Below are 15,283 nucleotides of genomic sequence, written 5' to 3' on the forward strand. Positions count from 1 at the left end.
AGCTGTTATGTGTCATATTGTGTGGATAACATTATTCCTGTAAGGTCTGTAAAAGTATATCCAAATAATATTGAGATTGAGATTTCCCTCTGTTAAAAGTAACAGGTATAAACATTCATTTATTCCTACTTCCATCTCTCTGTTAAATTCGGGTATGGGGGGAGTAGGTGGAAGGTAGTAGTTGTTTGGGTTTTGTGTATGTACTTTGTGTGTGTACTTATTTTCGTGTTTTTTTTTGTTTTTTTTTACATTTTAAATGTAATTGAACTTTTACAGAATTTTTAATGTATTGTAAATTGTCCCTTTGTATGCTGTCTTGCTGTAAAACCAATTGCCCTTCGGGGACATATACAAATAAAACAAACATAAGCATAAACATCATAACGTTAACATGCCGAAACGTCAGACCTCATTTTATCCGGAATGGACAAAAGAGCACGAATTTATATCAAAAAGCAGTAGAGACGCTTTTCATGGATTTTGCACTGTGTCACCGTGAAGTGGACGTTAGTAGTCAAGGGAAAGCCGCCATTGACCGACATGCCAGCACGGAACAACATAAAAGAACCAACGAGCCGCAGGTACGTCTTCCCTTAGGTCATTTTTTTGAAAAGCAACATCCCCTCAGGATGACAAAATCTCCGCTGCAGAACTTTGTAAAGTCTATCATGCAGTCAAGCATCACCAGTCATACAGGAGTGTAGACTGTGGAGTGAAAATTGACAGAGAGATCTTTAGTGACTCACCTGAAATGTCAAATACACACAATGATTTCATAAACACAGTAGGTTATGTCTAAAGTTGAAGTAATAAGTTGAGAGAAAATCGGATGTGTGTCTGTATATTAGATGCGTGCAGGTCTTAAAGTGACAGCAGCCTAGTAGTAAACATGCTGCCCCTTGTCCTTAGAGGGATACTTCCCCCCCAAAATGAAAATTCTGTTATTATTTACTTAATCTCATCTCGTTCCAAACCTGTATTAATTCCTTACTTGCGCTGAACACAAAAGAAGATATTTTGAAGAATGTGGGTAACCAAACAGTTGCTGGTCCACATTAACGTCGTTTACTATTGATACGGTTCACTCGTAGCTTGGGAACCCAGTCCAATCGAGCCGTGATATAACTGCAGAACATCTATCGCTCTATGGCCTGTTTGCAGCTGCATCAACTCTGGGAGCATGACTGATTCCTCCAGAAAGGGGCCACCAGAAGGACTGCATGTCTGTCCTCCCTGATCCGTCTGATGAACTGAGGGAGCAGCGCGACTGGGGAAAGGCATATAAGGGAAGGCTGGGCCATTTGTGGGCCAGCGCATCCCTGTCCTTTGAGAAATATATTGGGCAGTGAGAGTTGTCTTCTGAGGCGAAGAGGTTGACCTCTGCCTTCCTGAAGACATTCGAGATCATGTGAACCCTCTGGGGATGGAGTGTCCACTCTTCTGTGGTCACGTGACCCAGGGACAGCATGTCTGCCCCTTGGTTCAGTCTGCCCAGCAAGGGCGCTGCTCTCAGGAAATGCAGATTGAGTTGTGCCCATGAGAGGAGGCGTCCCTACAGAGGCCCAAATTAGAGTTCACCTTGGTGGTTTTTGGAGTGGATTAAGACGTGGTGTCCTTTCAGGTCTGGCATGAAGGTCCTGAAGGCCAGAAAGACTGCCAGCATTTCCAGGCAGTTGATGTGCTGCAGTTTTTCCGTGCTCGACCAGGAGCCGGAAGCCGGCCTGCCCTCGCACAGGGCTCCCCAATCTTTGTTGGAGGCATCTGTCGAGACCATCTTACTTCTGGAGACCAAACCCAGGTCCACCCCAGATTGGAACCGACGAGGGTCCTTCCAAGCAGGGTCATAATGCAGCCATGGTCCAACCCGGGGTTTCAGCCAGTACTGCAGGGGCCGCATGTATAGCAGGCCCAGCAGAAGTACCGATGATGCGGACGCCATAAGGTCCTGTATCCACTGAAATGTTCTGAGGGGGAGTGAAGCCCTGACTCTAAAAGACGCAGCAAACCACTAGATAGCCACAGCACGCTCTGGTGTAAGCCTGACTCACATTTGGGCAGAATCGAGAACTGCTCCCAGACAGAGAGTCTTTGCTCTTGGCTAAGAGCTTGGCTCCTGAGTCCCAGGCAGGGAGGAGCAAGGATCTGTGAGTGTCTAACTCGATCTTAGACTGGGCCAATACGATCCCTTCTACACTCCCTTCTGTCTCAGAGGGGAGAAGGCCGTATCCATGTACCGTATATACCCGAATATAAGACGAGGTTTTTGTCCTAAAAATAGGCTGAAAAATGGGGGGTCGTCTTATATTCGCGATATAGACAAAATCACGGGGGGAAAGGGAGAAAGAACAACGGAATAAATATGAAATAGTGACTGAAACGCGACCCATTAAGACAAATGATTTCGGCTATACTTGCATGTAAAATTAGAGAAGCAACATAATATCTGTGTTTAACTGAATTAAAACGCTGCTCCTCTGCCGTGCGAGACGCAGAGAGAGCGAGCGAGAGAGAGAGAGAGAGAGAGAGAGAGAGAGGTGCGCACGCGAGACGCAGAGCGAGAGAGAGACAGAGACAGAGAGGTGCGCGTGTGTGCGCTGGAAGAGAGAGAATGAATTATCACTGCAATTTTCAAATAAAATTATTTTCTGTTGAAAACCAGATTTTTTCCACAAAAATCTCTTTTTGTCCCAAAAATACGTCTGGAAAATGGGGGGGTCGTCTTATATTCAGGGTCGTCTTATAGTCGGGTATATACGGTACTTCGTGAAAGTGCGCTGTGCCAAAGACAGTCCGAATGGAAGGACAGTAGGGTGGTAAGCCACCCCCTTGAACACGAATCTCATAAATGGTCTGTGATATGGGGCTATTTGGATACGAAATATATCTTTCAGATCCACTGAGAAAAAAACAATCCCCTGGGCACACTTGCGAGAGGATTTGTCTCAATTTTAGCATCTTGACTGGCCTTTTTGTAAGGGCGCGGTTCAGATGCCTAAGATTGAGGATGGGCCTGAGGCCACCGTCCTTCTTGGGAATGAGGAAGTAGCAGCTGTAAAAGCTTGACTCGCTGTTAGCTGGAGGAACTCTTTCTACAGCTCCTTTCACTAGCAAATTCATCACTTAGGAACGGAGGACGTGCGCCATGTTACTCCGTACCGAAGTGCAGACCACACCCCAGAAGCGTGGAGGTCTTTGAGCAAACTGAAGTGAGCAACCTCGTTTGATTGCCCCCAAAATCCAGCTCAATACTCTGGGGATGGCCTGCCACGACACATTCATTAGAGAGAGATATGCTTTATGAGTCTCACCTGATAGTCACAGGAACGTCATTCTAAGTAGCTGAGCTGTCAGCGCTGTGCTCGCTTGAACAAATGCCAGCGAAAAGATGCTCTTTTAGATATAAATATGTTCCGTTAGACTTATAGTTGCAGGGGAGGAGCGTCAATTCTCAGCCGCCGAGTGACAGCGGAAATTTGCACAGAATTAGCACTGAAAGTAGTCGCCAGCTAGCCGCGGTGGAGAGGCTGAATCAGCTTGCGTGCAGAGCGTTGTCATTCAGCTGCTCGCACAGCGCCGCTCAGTAGCTTGCAGAGTCAGCTTGATCCGCTGTGAGCAGGGGCGTCATGCAAGCCACAATTCTGGGGGGGCACAATCTGAGACGTTGCAATTGTTTTCTGACGGGTGATATGGATCATGTTAGGAGGGGTAAGGGGGTTTCTCCCCCTGAAAATTTTTAAATTCTGGCTGCTAAACATACCATTTCAATGCAGTTTGGGAGGGACAGAAATACCTTAACGGAGCTAGCAGCAACCCTCCTCTATCTGAGGACTAAGTTAAAGTATCTATTTTGTAAGTTTATGTAAAAGACAGGTTGATGAAAGAACTGTAAGCTCAAATTCAAAAGCTTTTGAAGTCTGCTTCATTAAAGCATGTTTACACACACACTTACTGTACACTTAGGCCTACTACACATGATTTTAAAAACAGTACCATTGCAGTTTTTATGTTATGATTTTAAATTGGTATGTGACCTAAGAACGATCTTACATTAAAGGTACATAAAGGTGCTGAGGTCTGACTTTGTGGTGCTCTGAAATTAAGTTATTTTAATATTAATATGTGATGAAGGACTTTGAAAGAAGTTTGACAGATTTCAGTGCTGAATAAGGTTAACACTACCCCTTTTATTTGAAAATGGTTAATATTTGACAGAAATGTAAAAAAGTAATCAAATCAAATGTAATATGTAACATTACTTTAGTAAAATCATTGAAATACTGTAGTTACACTGCTCATTATTATGTTTCAAAACCGATCAGATAACGTTACTATGGCTTTGTATGGCAGTAACGTTAGCCAACTAGTTTACGGTTAGACTAGGCTAGCTATCGATAACGTTACACTGACACAACTTAAGTTAATGCTCTGAATTCGCAGCTAATATCAAATCCATAACTTTTTGATCAAGTTAAAATTTCCAGGTCAACCACAAATAATCCCACTACCTTTTAATATCATCCGATAACTAATTCAATGCCGATTTGTTGCTTTGCCCACTTACTACTTCAAGACCATCTGTAAAACATTGCCAGCTCAACGTGCGTTCCTATCGAAAGACGCGCGTAGCGCTCTAGATTTGATATACACAGACACCATATTAGGAAAAAGGGGCGGGCTGATGCTGACCGATTTATTACACATCCAGAAGAATACATTTGAGTCGTTATAGGCTCTGGTATATTATGGAGCATAATAGGAATAAAGTTGTGACAAAAAAATTATCAGGGAGGAAAAATCTGAGGGGGCACGTGCCCCCTCACTTTGAATGGGCATGACGCCACTGGCTGTGAGGCTCGTTCAACAGCGAGAAGACTTCTTCTGTCTTGTCTCGGAGTCCAGTGAAGAGAAGATCTCATCGCTGAAGGAGAATTAGTCTGAGATCCTTTGGGGGAATGCCCGCTTATATAGACAGGTAGCTCCGCCCATTTCGATGTGCTTTAGCGCCATAGGTTTGTTAATTTTTTATTCTATATAAGGCTTCAGTAATCTGAGAAAAAGGACTTTTCCCAATGTGCCTAGTGACGCAGTACAAGTGAACCGCATCGATAGTAAACTTTTGTATTCAACAGAAGAAAGAAACTCATTCAGGTTTAAAACAACTTAGTGAGTAAACTTGGTGGAGTGAGTAAATTGATGACAGAATTTTCATTTTTAGGTGAACTATCCCTTTAATGTTAATACATTTAATACATGTTTAACAATTGTAACTAGATCTAAAATATCATTTGTATTGGCAAACCAAAGGTTTATATGAAAATTACACGTACCAAAATATGTGCACAATTTCTTTAATTTATTAACTTAATTTATTAACTTTATTAACAGAAAGAATCTTTGTCCACTTTTCTGCTCAGTAATTGTGACTTTCAGTTCATCATTACGTTTTGAATCACAATTATAATTTGACCAGTCATAGTGAAGTGCATAAACGGCTTGGGATAATGTCATAAACTAGCATGGCGTAGCATTTTTTAAAAAATCTAAATTAGTCTATACGTGCATAAATTAACATTTAACTGAGTCATTCCACGAAACCGGTATGATTTGAGTCCCTCTGACCTTTTTAAGTGTATTTTACCTATTGGGTGACCAAAATCTATTCTTAAAAGCATTTTGTATCAATTGAAATGTCTCCTTTAATAAAGTTTAAAAATAATGACATGCATATTATCTTTATATTAGAAATTATCTTGTTTTTTCAGTTGACACCACCTATTTTGTCATGTCCCTCATGGCCTTCTATGAAAGTGTACTTGGAATATGAATAATATAATTAGAAAAAAGTCCAAACATTTTGCCATTCCCATGAATATCTATCTGTGCTTTTTTGCTGGTAATGTTTTTTTTTTCTAAGTAAATTCATGATTATTCATTAAAATCACATTATTTAGTTCCGTCCCTCAGTAATCCCTCAACCCCGTTACACAAACCATTCTCCCCCATAAAACTAATGAACAGATCCTTATGTGACATCAATAACAGGAGTTAACATCATAGAAGTCTTCTGAACAACATTGTGTGTAGACACAGGCAAGTTACCACCTTCTTTTATAACTATAACTTATTTAGAATTATGATATTGTGGTTGTCAAGCTCAAAGACTCAACCCTGTTACATCAAATAAAGATAGAATTCTTTTACTTGTGAAAATGATCTTTGTTATTTCAACAATATACATGATTTATTAATACCATGAATGTCATGTGCTCTCCTGTTATTCACTACATGTAGAGCAGTGGCCATTTTCAAGCAAAAAAATCACAACCCCGCGTCACACTCAACCCCGTTACTTTTTTGCCACGAAGCGCGCACATGCAAAAAACACACACAAAAACACGTTTGTTCGCACACACACACAAACACATAAAAAAAGCACACAAGCAATATGTTTTATTTTGATGACCTATTTAGTCAGTTTATAATGTTATAATGTATACTAAGTTATTGTTGTTTTTCCTGCAGTCGGGTTAATAAAACTTGAGTTGCAATTGCAATTTATATCTGTTGTTTTTCTTGGTTACATAATGAAATACAGTGCTCATAGAAAATCTTACAGTGAATTTGAGTAAAAAACAACTATGTATATGTTAAGCTGTATTTGTCTCTTCAACCCCGTTACCATCTTCAATCCTGTTACCTTATAGTCTCAACCCCGTCACACCTACATTTTTATTCATTATTTTTTACGTTTATGAATAAGTAATTTAATGTTTGTTGAACTTAGTTAGAAATGTTCAGAGCAATCATAAGAATACTGATTTTAGTTCAAATTCTGAAGTTAAGCCACATCTTTGATAAAAAATTATGAGGTTGCTGTCACAAAAAGTGCCCATTTCAGGATTTAGTATAGCATAATGTAAAATTATATGTAAATTTTACATTTACAGTTACTGAATTAGTGTGAGGGACATATGATTAATAGGAAAATGTTGATTTCATTACAAATATATTTTATAATCATATTCAGAGATCTCCCATAGTGTCCATAATGGGGTTGAAGACTAATAGTGCCCATATCTTAAAATAATTACCAATAATAATAGGGATTTGATGCCTGAGGTGGGAAAATATGTTTTTCTGGAAGTTAAATATGTAATTAATGTTGTGGGGTGTTCAGAAAAGTAATACATATAAGTTAAAAATCCAAAAATGTGTAAGTCCAAATCGTACTGGTTTCGTGGAATGACTCAACTACCATCACTGCTGGAGTATTTTTTATTTATTTTTCATTCATTCGATCAGCAGACGCTTGTCTGAGAAGTTTGAGCTGTAGAAAACTGACCCAGGAAGCAGTGTAACTATGTGTTATTTACTTAATTCCTCGAGTGATATCAGCAGCATTCACAACAATATTATATATGTTAGGGCTGTTGGAACGAATTCCGAAATTCGAATATAATTCGAATATTTAAAAAAAAAAAACAATACTATTCCAGTGCTGAAGTTCCTATTCGAATATTGCTTTTTTATGTATATTAAAAAAAAAAAAAAAATGCAATCTTGCCTTTCTCGCCGCCTTGGCTTACACGCATGTGAAAATGAAATGAAAATTTCGTCTGATGAACAATAAAGTTTTTGAATCGTAACACAATTGTGCACGTTATCCACGCTGTATTATCATAACAATACTGTCAAAAATTGTTCACCACTCCTGACAATTTGATTCACAGTCCACACTACAACGTGAAAACGGCGTTTTCAAATGTATCCACTTTGGAGTGCGTTTTCAAAAAAAGCTTCATTTCCATTAATAAAAGTGCCGTCTCAGTGTGGACGGAAGGCCAAAACGGAGAGAAAAATATACTTTTTTAAAAGAAAACGTATTAGTGTGGACATGGCCTGAGAAGCGATGTGTGGAAGGTGTTTGGATTTCAAACCCTAAATGGAAAAATTACAAATAAAGAAGTGGCAATCTGCAGAATATGCAAAATCTGTGAAGATATGAGACCGATCATCATCACGCATTGGCGATCCATAAGACTGTGTAATGTCGTAAATATTAATAATAGGATGAATTTGAGCATTTAATATTCGAATATTATTCGAATATTAAATAAAATAAGAAATGGAATTCGAACAGTATTATAGAGGAAGAAGATTGACAGATGAGCCCTTTGTCCCGATGCAGCTCCACCCACAAATTATTACACAACACTGAACAGTCCACATTAAACAGCCTGCACAATTCACCGCACACACAGCAGCAAAGCGTTTTGGACTGAAGTGTCGCTTTATTTTTGAAAATGTCTGAGAAAGTTGTGTTGCATTATTTCAATGGAAGAGGGAAAATGGAGTCGATCCGATGGCTTTTGGCCGCAGCTGGAGTCGAGGTTTGTTGCTCTGGAAAACTTTTCCATGTCTATGACTATGCAAAAAATGCTGTTGTAAAAAGTGGAGCGCGATTAACACTTGACATAACCTTTTCCGAATGCTGTGCAATACATACAGTTTGTTTGCATATGACAATCACAAATCAGCTGCTTTAGAAATAGAATGTGTGCATTGTAACGTGATCTCGTGATCAATGCTTTTTTTCACCTTTATTTTGGTCTTTATTTTATTTTGGTTCACAGTTTGAGGAGGTGTTTTTGACCAAAAAGGAGCAGTTTGATAAACTGCTGAATGGTAAGTTCAGTAAATTCCTTATCAATCGTCTCTTGTTGTTTTATGAACCTGTATATTATTGTGATTCCTATGTTTATTGTAGATGGAGCCCTGATGTTTCAGCAGGTGCCTTTGGTTGAAATAGATGGGATGCAGCTTGTGCAGTCAAGGGCTATCCTGAATTACATCGCTGGAAAATACAACCTCTACGGAAAAGACCTTAAAGAAAGGGCTTTGTAAATATCAACTTTTAATGCAAATTGTTCCGTAACTGTTATGAAACTAGATTGAAACAAGTTTCCTTGTTTTTCCACCACACCTAAGCAATTATCACTGTATTTTTGTCTTGAAGGATTGACATGTATTCAGAGGGCACTAGTGATCTAATGGATCTTATCATAATGTCTGCTTTCACACCACCTGAAAACAAGCAGAAAAGTCTCAGTAACATAGAGCAAAAGGCAAAAGAGCGCTTCCTTCCTGTGTTTGAAAAGGTACTGATAGCTCTGACTATTCATTCCTCCCATTTTTAAGCATTTATTATCCACAAAATCATGCATTTTCTGATATGACTTTTTCAGGGTCTTGCAAACTCTAATTTCCTGGTGGGAAACCAGCTGAGCCGCGCTGACGTTCATCTTCTGGAAGCCTCTCTGATGCTGCAGGAGTTATTCCCTACAATACTGTCAACCTTTCCCAAAATCCAGGTGATCTGTTCAATGCTTTCCCACACAGACCATCAACCCCAAAATTGGACTTAACAATACCATTCCTGGTCACACTTTATTAGGGGTGTAACGGTACACAGAAGTCATGGTTCGGTACAGACCTCGGGTTTGGGGTCGCGGTTCGATACGAATTCCGTACAACAGGAAAAAGCAACAAATCCCCCCACTCATTTATTATATTTAGAACATGTCAAATTTGCCCCTTTTTCGGTGTGAGTGAAAACACTCACACACGTTTTTGTTAGTGTCCCTTTAAATGCAAATGAGCTACTGCTCCCCGCCTCCGTTCAGAACCGATCCTTTACACAAGCTTCAGAAACTCCAGCAATAACAAAACACACAAATAATCTCACTCATCCAACATCTCAGAAATAACCAGTGTGCAGCCTTACAGAGACTCAGGAAGAGGTTGCAACTTTTAGACTCACCTTGACGTTTCTGAATTTATGTAGTTGTTGTGGAGTTACATTGATTCATCTCATGTTTAACTTTAACACAATTTGACACAGTTCTGTGCTGTGAAAGCTGTGACGTTTTTTGGTTAAATAGTGTTCAGTTCTTGTATGTGCATCAACGACAGAACAGTTTGCATGCTTTGCCATTGTGTTAGAACTGGTTACACTGTTGTCGCTTGCGAAAACCAAATGGTGGCGCCGTGGGTGGAAACGTGCAGATTAAGGGGCGGTAATATTATAATAAGTAATATTATAATATTATAATAAAATCCCCTTGAAGTTTGTGGAGCACGTCATTAAAATTAAATGAAGTTCAAAACGTAGGTTTCATTTCCTCATAATATACATTTGTGCATCACCACATTTTCAATGATTTTCAAACGACTCGTCAGATGAATCAATCTCTCTAAATCCTTCCTTTCCGCGAGCTACTCTGCTCTGATTGGCCAGACAGCTCAGTCTGTTGTGATTGGCGTACCGTGTCGAAAACAAAAACTCCCATTGCCATAACAACGTCAGCTCTGCGTGTCCTGAGACTTCCTACACCGTAAACTAAACACAGTAACGAACAATTACGTCGATTTTACCATATCAATGTGACGCGAGTCCGATGATGAAACATTGGAAGAACTATCCATTCAACCCGAACCTCCATCGTAAGCACGACTCGAGCAGGACTCTCAGTGATACACTACTCAGTTTGAGGTACATTATATGAGATGTTGCAGCTGTAATTCCTCACCATCAGCATGAACAAGTGCATGTCCATCAACAAACTGATTATTTTACTTGTACTAATTTATTTACCGAGTATTTTTCTAATATATTGCGGTGAACACGTGGAAACTGTATCAATAACAGCGCATGTATGCAATTTATACATTAGCCGAGCTCTAGCGTGAATGACTGATGTAACATAAACGTTGGTAAGACAAATCTTGCTCCATGCTTAATCTTTCCTCAAAGTAGTGAGAACGACAGACATTTATAGACACAGTTTTAGGTAATCGTGGCCCACAGCTGATTAGCAGAAGTATTTCAGTAAGACAGTGAATTAGCCAGTTAGCAGGAGACCTACACAATATAAAACTAAAACTCAAAACTAAGTATTTTGAACACCATCTGTCAAGAGCAAGCGGTTTGCGAATCCTACATTGAACTCTGAGATTTGAGAAGCAGTCGTCAGTAAAATAAAGGGAACAGCAAAAGTTGCACCGAACCGTGATGTCTGTACAGTGACTTTTCGGGACCAATACATGTACCGTTACACCCCTAAACTTTATATTAACTATTTTAACTATTTTATAATAGTCTTTAACTATTATGTACTTAAATCAAAAAAGTATTTTTTAGGTAGAATGTACTTATTGTGTTGATGTATTGAGAACACTTGTCCTGATATCGAGGTGGACAATTATAGATGTTATTAATTACAGCTGTAGTTACATGCAGGTATTTAAGTGCAATGTAAAAACATGTATGTACACAATAAGTGCAAATGATTCATTAAAAGGTTTGTACATAGAAGTTAAAGATGCTTAATTTAAAGTGGGACCCAATTTTTTCAAAAAAAAAAAAAAAAAAAAAATGGTAGGCCATTACAATATATTACAAATACTCTTTGTTAAACATTCAAATTTATATTTAATACAAATAAAAAAAACACAGTACTGATTGTTGAATATACAGTTGTAAGTGAGAGAGTAATCTGTTCCAGTTTAGTGAAGCAGTTAGTTGACTGACCAGTTCTCTCATTTCTGAATCAAACCGATAATTCCTGTGGTCGGCATAATACTTTTTTTTTTTTTTTTGCATTATAATTATACAATTTTATATCGCAGGCATTTCAGGAAAAAATGAAGGCCTTACCAAGAATCAGCAAATTCCTGCAGCCTGGCAGTGCAAGAAAGCCTCCGCCTGATGAGGCGTATGTGAAAACCGTGAAGGAGGTGTTGAGCTTCTAGAAGATCAAAATTCAGAAAACCATCAGGAGGCTGAAATAAGAACAAAGACCATTAGAATAAACTCTCAGACAGATCATCATCATGCCACATCTGCACTTGTGATTTAACAAGTACAATCATGGTCAGAATTATTGGCACCCTTGGTAAATAAGAACAAAGAAGACTGTGAAAATAAATCTGCATGGTTAATCCTTTTGATCTTTTATTTTTTTAAATCACAAAAATATAACCTTTCATTGAAGTAAAATAATCGAAAATAGGTGGAAAAATCTTTATGAAATAAATGTTTTTCTCTAAGACACTTTGCCTACAATGAATGGTTCCCTTTTTTTATTCAATACTCTGAGTCTTCTCCTATAATGCCTGATGAGTTTGGAGAACCCCTGACAAGAGATCAGAGATCATTCCTCCATACACAATCTCTCCAGATCCTTCAAATTCCCAAGTCCATGTTAGTGCTTCTTCTCTTCAGTTATATGGGTTCAGGTCAGGGGACTGGGATGGCCATGGCAGAAACTTCATTTTGTGCTCAATGACCCATTTTTGTGTTGATTTTGTAAGATTGGAAAAACTGGAAGAACTGGTTGAGGAACGACCACTCCTCGAGTAGACAAAGGACCTTGCTGGAAATTAACATTTGAACTCCCCCTTGTGCACTATCGAGATGAAAGTCTCACCTCCGGACCATCCTAATCTACATCTCATTCCCTCATCCTTCACCTTCTCTCCCTCATGCTAAGATCACCTGAATTCACCCAAGAATATAGTTTAATGTGAATGATTATCACCGAGTATTATACATGTTTGATATCATTTGAAATGTCTCAGTGCGACTGGTACAAGTGTCTCATTTCCAAATAAGTCAAACAAAAGTTAATAAGGTTTTTAAGAGTTTAGAGATAACTGGCACACAAAGGAAGGTGGTCTCAAGACAAATGGTCTTCTACCCCCAAAAGGTGTCAACTCCGAATGCAAATTACCATTGTTAGCAGATGTTTCCATGTGAAAGAGGTTCTGTCTATATAATGAAATGCAGCAAAGGGCTCTTGGCCTTTTTGTAACTCAAGTTGGCCCATGATGCTAAGAGTGACCAAAACTCTTAGCATCATGTATTTTAATGTTAGGTTCGCATCTTTTCTCTTTATTCTACAGCATTCAATGTTATTGTATTGATTATCCCTGAACTGAATATGAAATTGGCATGATACATTTACCTGACATAATAAATTGTTACATTTGATTATTCTAACTGACTTTGACATTGGGAATAATCAAACATTCGCTCACATTTAATGATGCACGGATATCATTAAAACCTTTTCATTTATGGAGTCAGATGAAATCACGAGAAAATACATATAAGAAAATGTTTTGCATTTAATCAAAAATACTTCGCCACGAGAAAAGACAGTAACACACAGAGACCTTCCCCGCTGGTCGGATGCCGGACTTTGGGCCGATCAAATGCGAATTTACAATTTTGATGTTTGTTTTGGATCAGTGTCTTGATGGAAGATCCAACCACGGCCCATTATAAGATTTCTAGCAGAGGCAGTCAGCTCTTGATTTTTTGTATCTCTTGGTATATGATAGAATCCATGATTCCATGTGTCTGAACAAGATGACCCGGTCCTCTGGCAGAAAAATAAACCCAGCCGTATATTTAACTGTGGACTTTTTTTATTTTTTTTATCCCTGTTTGCACTAAACCCATCTGGGTGTGTGCACTCCTCCTCCCTTGTGTTGCGGGTTGGTTCAAGCAAAGAGGATGCAGGTCTAATCGCTAGTGATGTGACGTTCGGCACCGAGGCTTCGAAGCATGTATCAAAAAAAACAAAACATCACACATTGAAGCAGTGTATCGGAGCTTGATTCGTTTTGCCATAACCACGTGATCTCCAAACAAACAATTACCCATAATGCACACGGCTGCTGGCGCTGACTGCCGAGTCATTACAATACATTCACATCACATCACATCACATCACATGTTAACGCAGTGGCACAGTTACACTCACGGGACACTGCACTTATTCGCTATCACATAAGTTCATTATTTGCAAAAGCCTGTCAAACACTGGACTAAACACAGTAGGTTATGTCTAAAGTTGAGAGAAAATCGGATGCGTGTCTGTATATTAGATGCGTGTAGGTCTTAAAGTGATAGCAGCCTAGTAGTAAACATGCTGCCCCTTGTCCTTAAAGGGATACTAAAATATATATTTTTTTTTAAATATTTAAAATATGTCATTATTTACCCAATCTCACGTTCAATCCTATATCAGTTTATTTCTTGTGCTGAACACAAAAGATATTTTGAAGAATGTGGGTAACCAAACAGTTGCTGGTCCCCAATGACTTCCATAATAGGAAAAAATATACTATGGACCACTGGGGACCAGCAACTGTTTGGTTACCCACATTCTTCAAAATAACATACTCAGTTACTAACGTAGCATTCTAACGTAAGATAACAGGAACGAGTACTGTGTCGCTAGACGCATTGGGAAAACTCCTTTATCTCTGATTAATGAATGAGCCAATGGTTGTGCCGTGGAGCTGCACGAACCTATGGCACTAAAGCCCACCAAAATGGGCAGGGCTACCAGTCTATATAAGCGGGCATTCTGCCGTAGGATCTCAGATCAGTTCAACTGAAGAGACAAACACAGAGTCATGCAGCATGGCATGGCCAGTTACGCAGAACTCGTTCCCGTTATCTCAGGGAACCGAGGTTACGTTGGGAACCGAGGTTACATCAGTAACCGAGTACATTCCTTATCGATATGGTTCACACGTACTGCAACGCCAGGCGCATTGGGAACCCAGTCCAATCGAGCCGTGCTATAACTGCAGAACATCTATCGGTCTATGGCCTGTTTGCAGCTGCATCAACTCTGGGAGCATGACTGATTCCTCCAGAAAGGGGCCACCAGAAGGACTGCGTGTCTGTCCTCCCTGATCCGTCTGATGAACTGAAGGAGCAGCGCGACTGGGGAAAGGCATATAAAGGAAGGCATCCCTGACCTTTGAGAAATATATTGGGCTATCGTTGGGATCACTTTCAGAACAAATTTTTTTCCAGCTGTCGAAAGATAAAACACTGACAGCCAATCAGAATCCACTCGAGTTTAAAGGGCTTGCACATTCAAAAATGGCAGACGACATTGTGGAGAAGTTAATAGCCAAGGTACAGAAAAATCCACCACTGACACGTCAAACCCCCTTTTCAAGGATACGTAAAAAAGAAATATTAACGATGAGATCATTATGCAGGCTAGCAAATAGTGTTACAAATTTACCGCAGGTATCTAGCGTTAGTTTTGACAACATTGTATTGCTTCCTTTGAAGAATCCCCACGCTGCAGGGAGAGTGAGACACACAGGATATGGACCTGGATTGGATTGTGGATTGGACTGGATTGTTATCACCTGAGCGTTTGCTCCCTTGGTTCGGTTCGTGTAGGCACAT

At 39.4% G+C, this 15,283-nt stretch overlaps 1 protein-coding gene across 1 annotated transcript; it reads left to right on the forward strand.

Annotated features, from left to right (window-relative positions):
- Positions 1–8,192: 8,192 nt before the first annotated feature.
- Positions 8,193–12,108, forward strand: LOC311070169 (glutathione S-transferase 3-like). Its single transcript, XM_084093905.1, has 6 exons — positions 8,193–8,390; positions 8,634–8,685; positions 8,768–8,900; positions 9,017–9,158; positions 9,246–9,371; positions 11,689–12,108. The coding sequence occupies exons 1-6, from the start codon at positions 8,304–8,306 to the stop codon at positions 11,809–11,811; spliced, it is 663 nt and encodes a 220-aa protein (XP_083950031.1). The 5' UTR covers positions 8,193–8,303; the 3' UTR covers positions 11,812–12,108.
- The last annotated feature ends 3,175 nt before the right edge of the window (positions 12,109–15,283 follow it).

This window comes from Abramis brama, assembly GCF_963993115.1.
Source record: "Abramis brama genome assembly, chromosome: 19".
In the NCBI taxonomy this organism is placed as follows: domain Eukaryota; kingdom Metazoa; phylum Chordata; class Actinopteri; order Cypriniformes; family Leuciscidae; genus Abramis; species Abramis brama.

Coding starts and splice junctions, on each gene's coding strand:
- LOC311070169 (XM_084093905.1), top strand. CDS start 8,304: ATGTCTGAGAAAGTTGTGTTGCATTATTTCAATGGAAGAGGGAAAATG. Junction 8,391..8,633: donor TGGCCGCAGCTGGAGTCGAG/GTTTGTTGCTCT, acceptor TTTGGTTCACAG/TTTGAGGAGGTGTTTTTGAC. Junction 8,686..8,767: donor GTTTGATAAACTGCTGAATG/GTAAGTTCAGTA, acceptor TGTTTATTGTAG/ATGGAGCCCTGATGTTTCAG.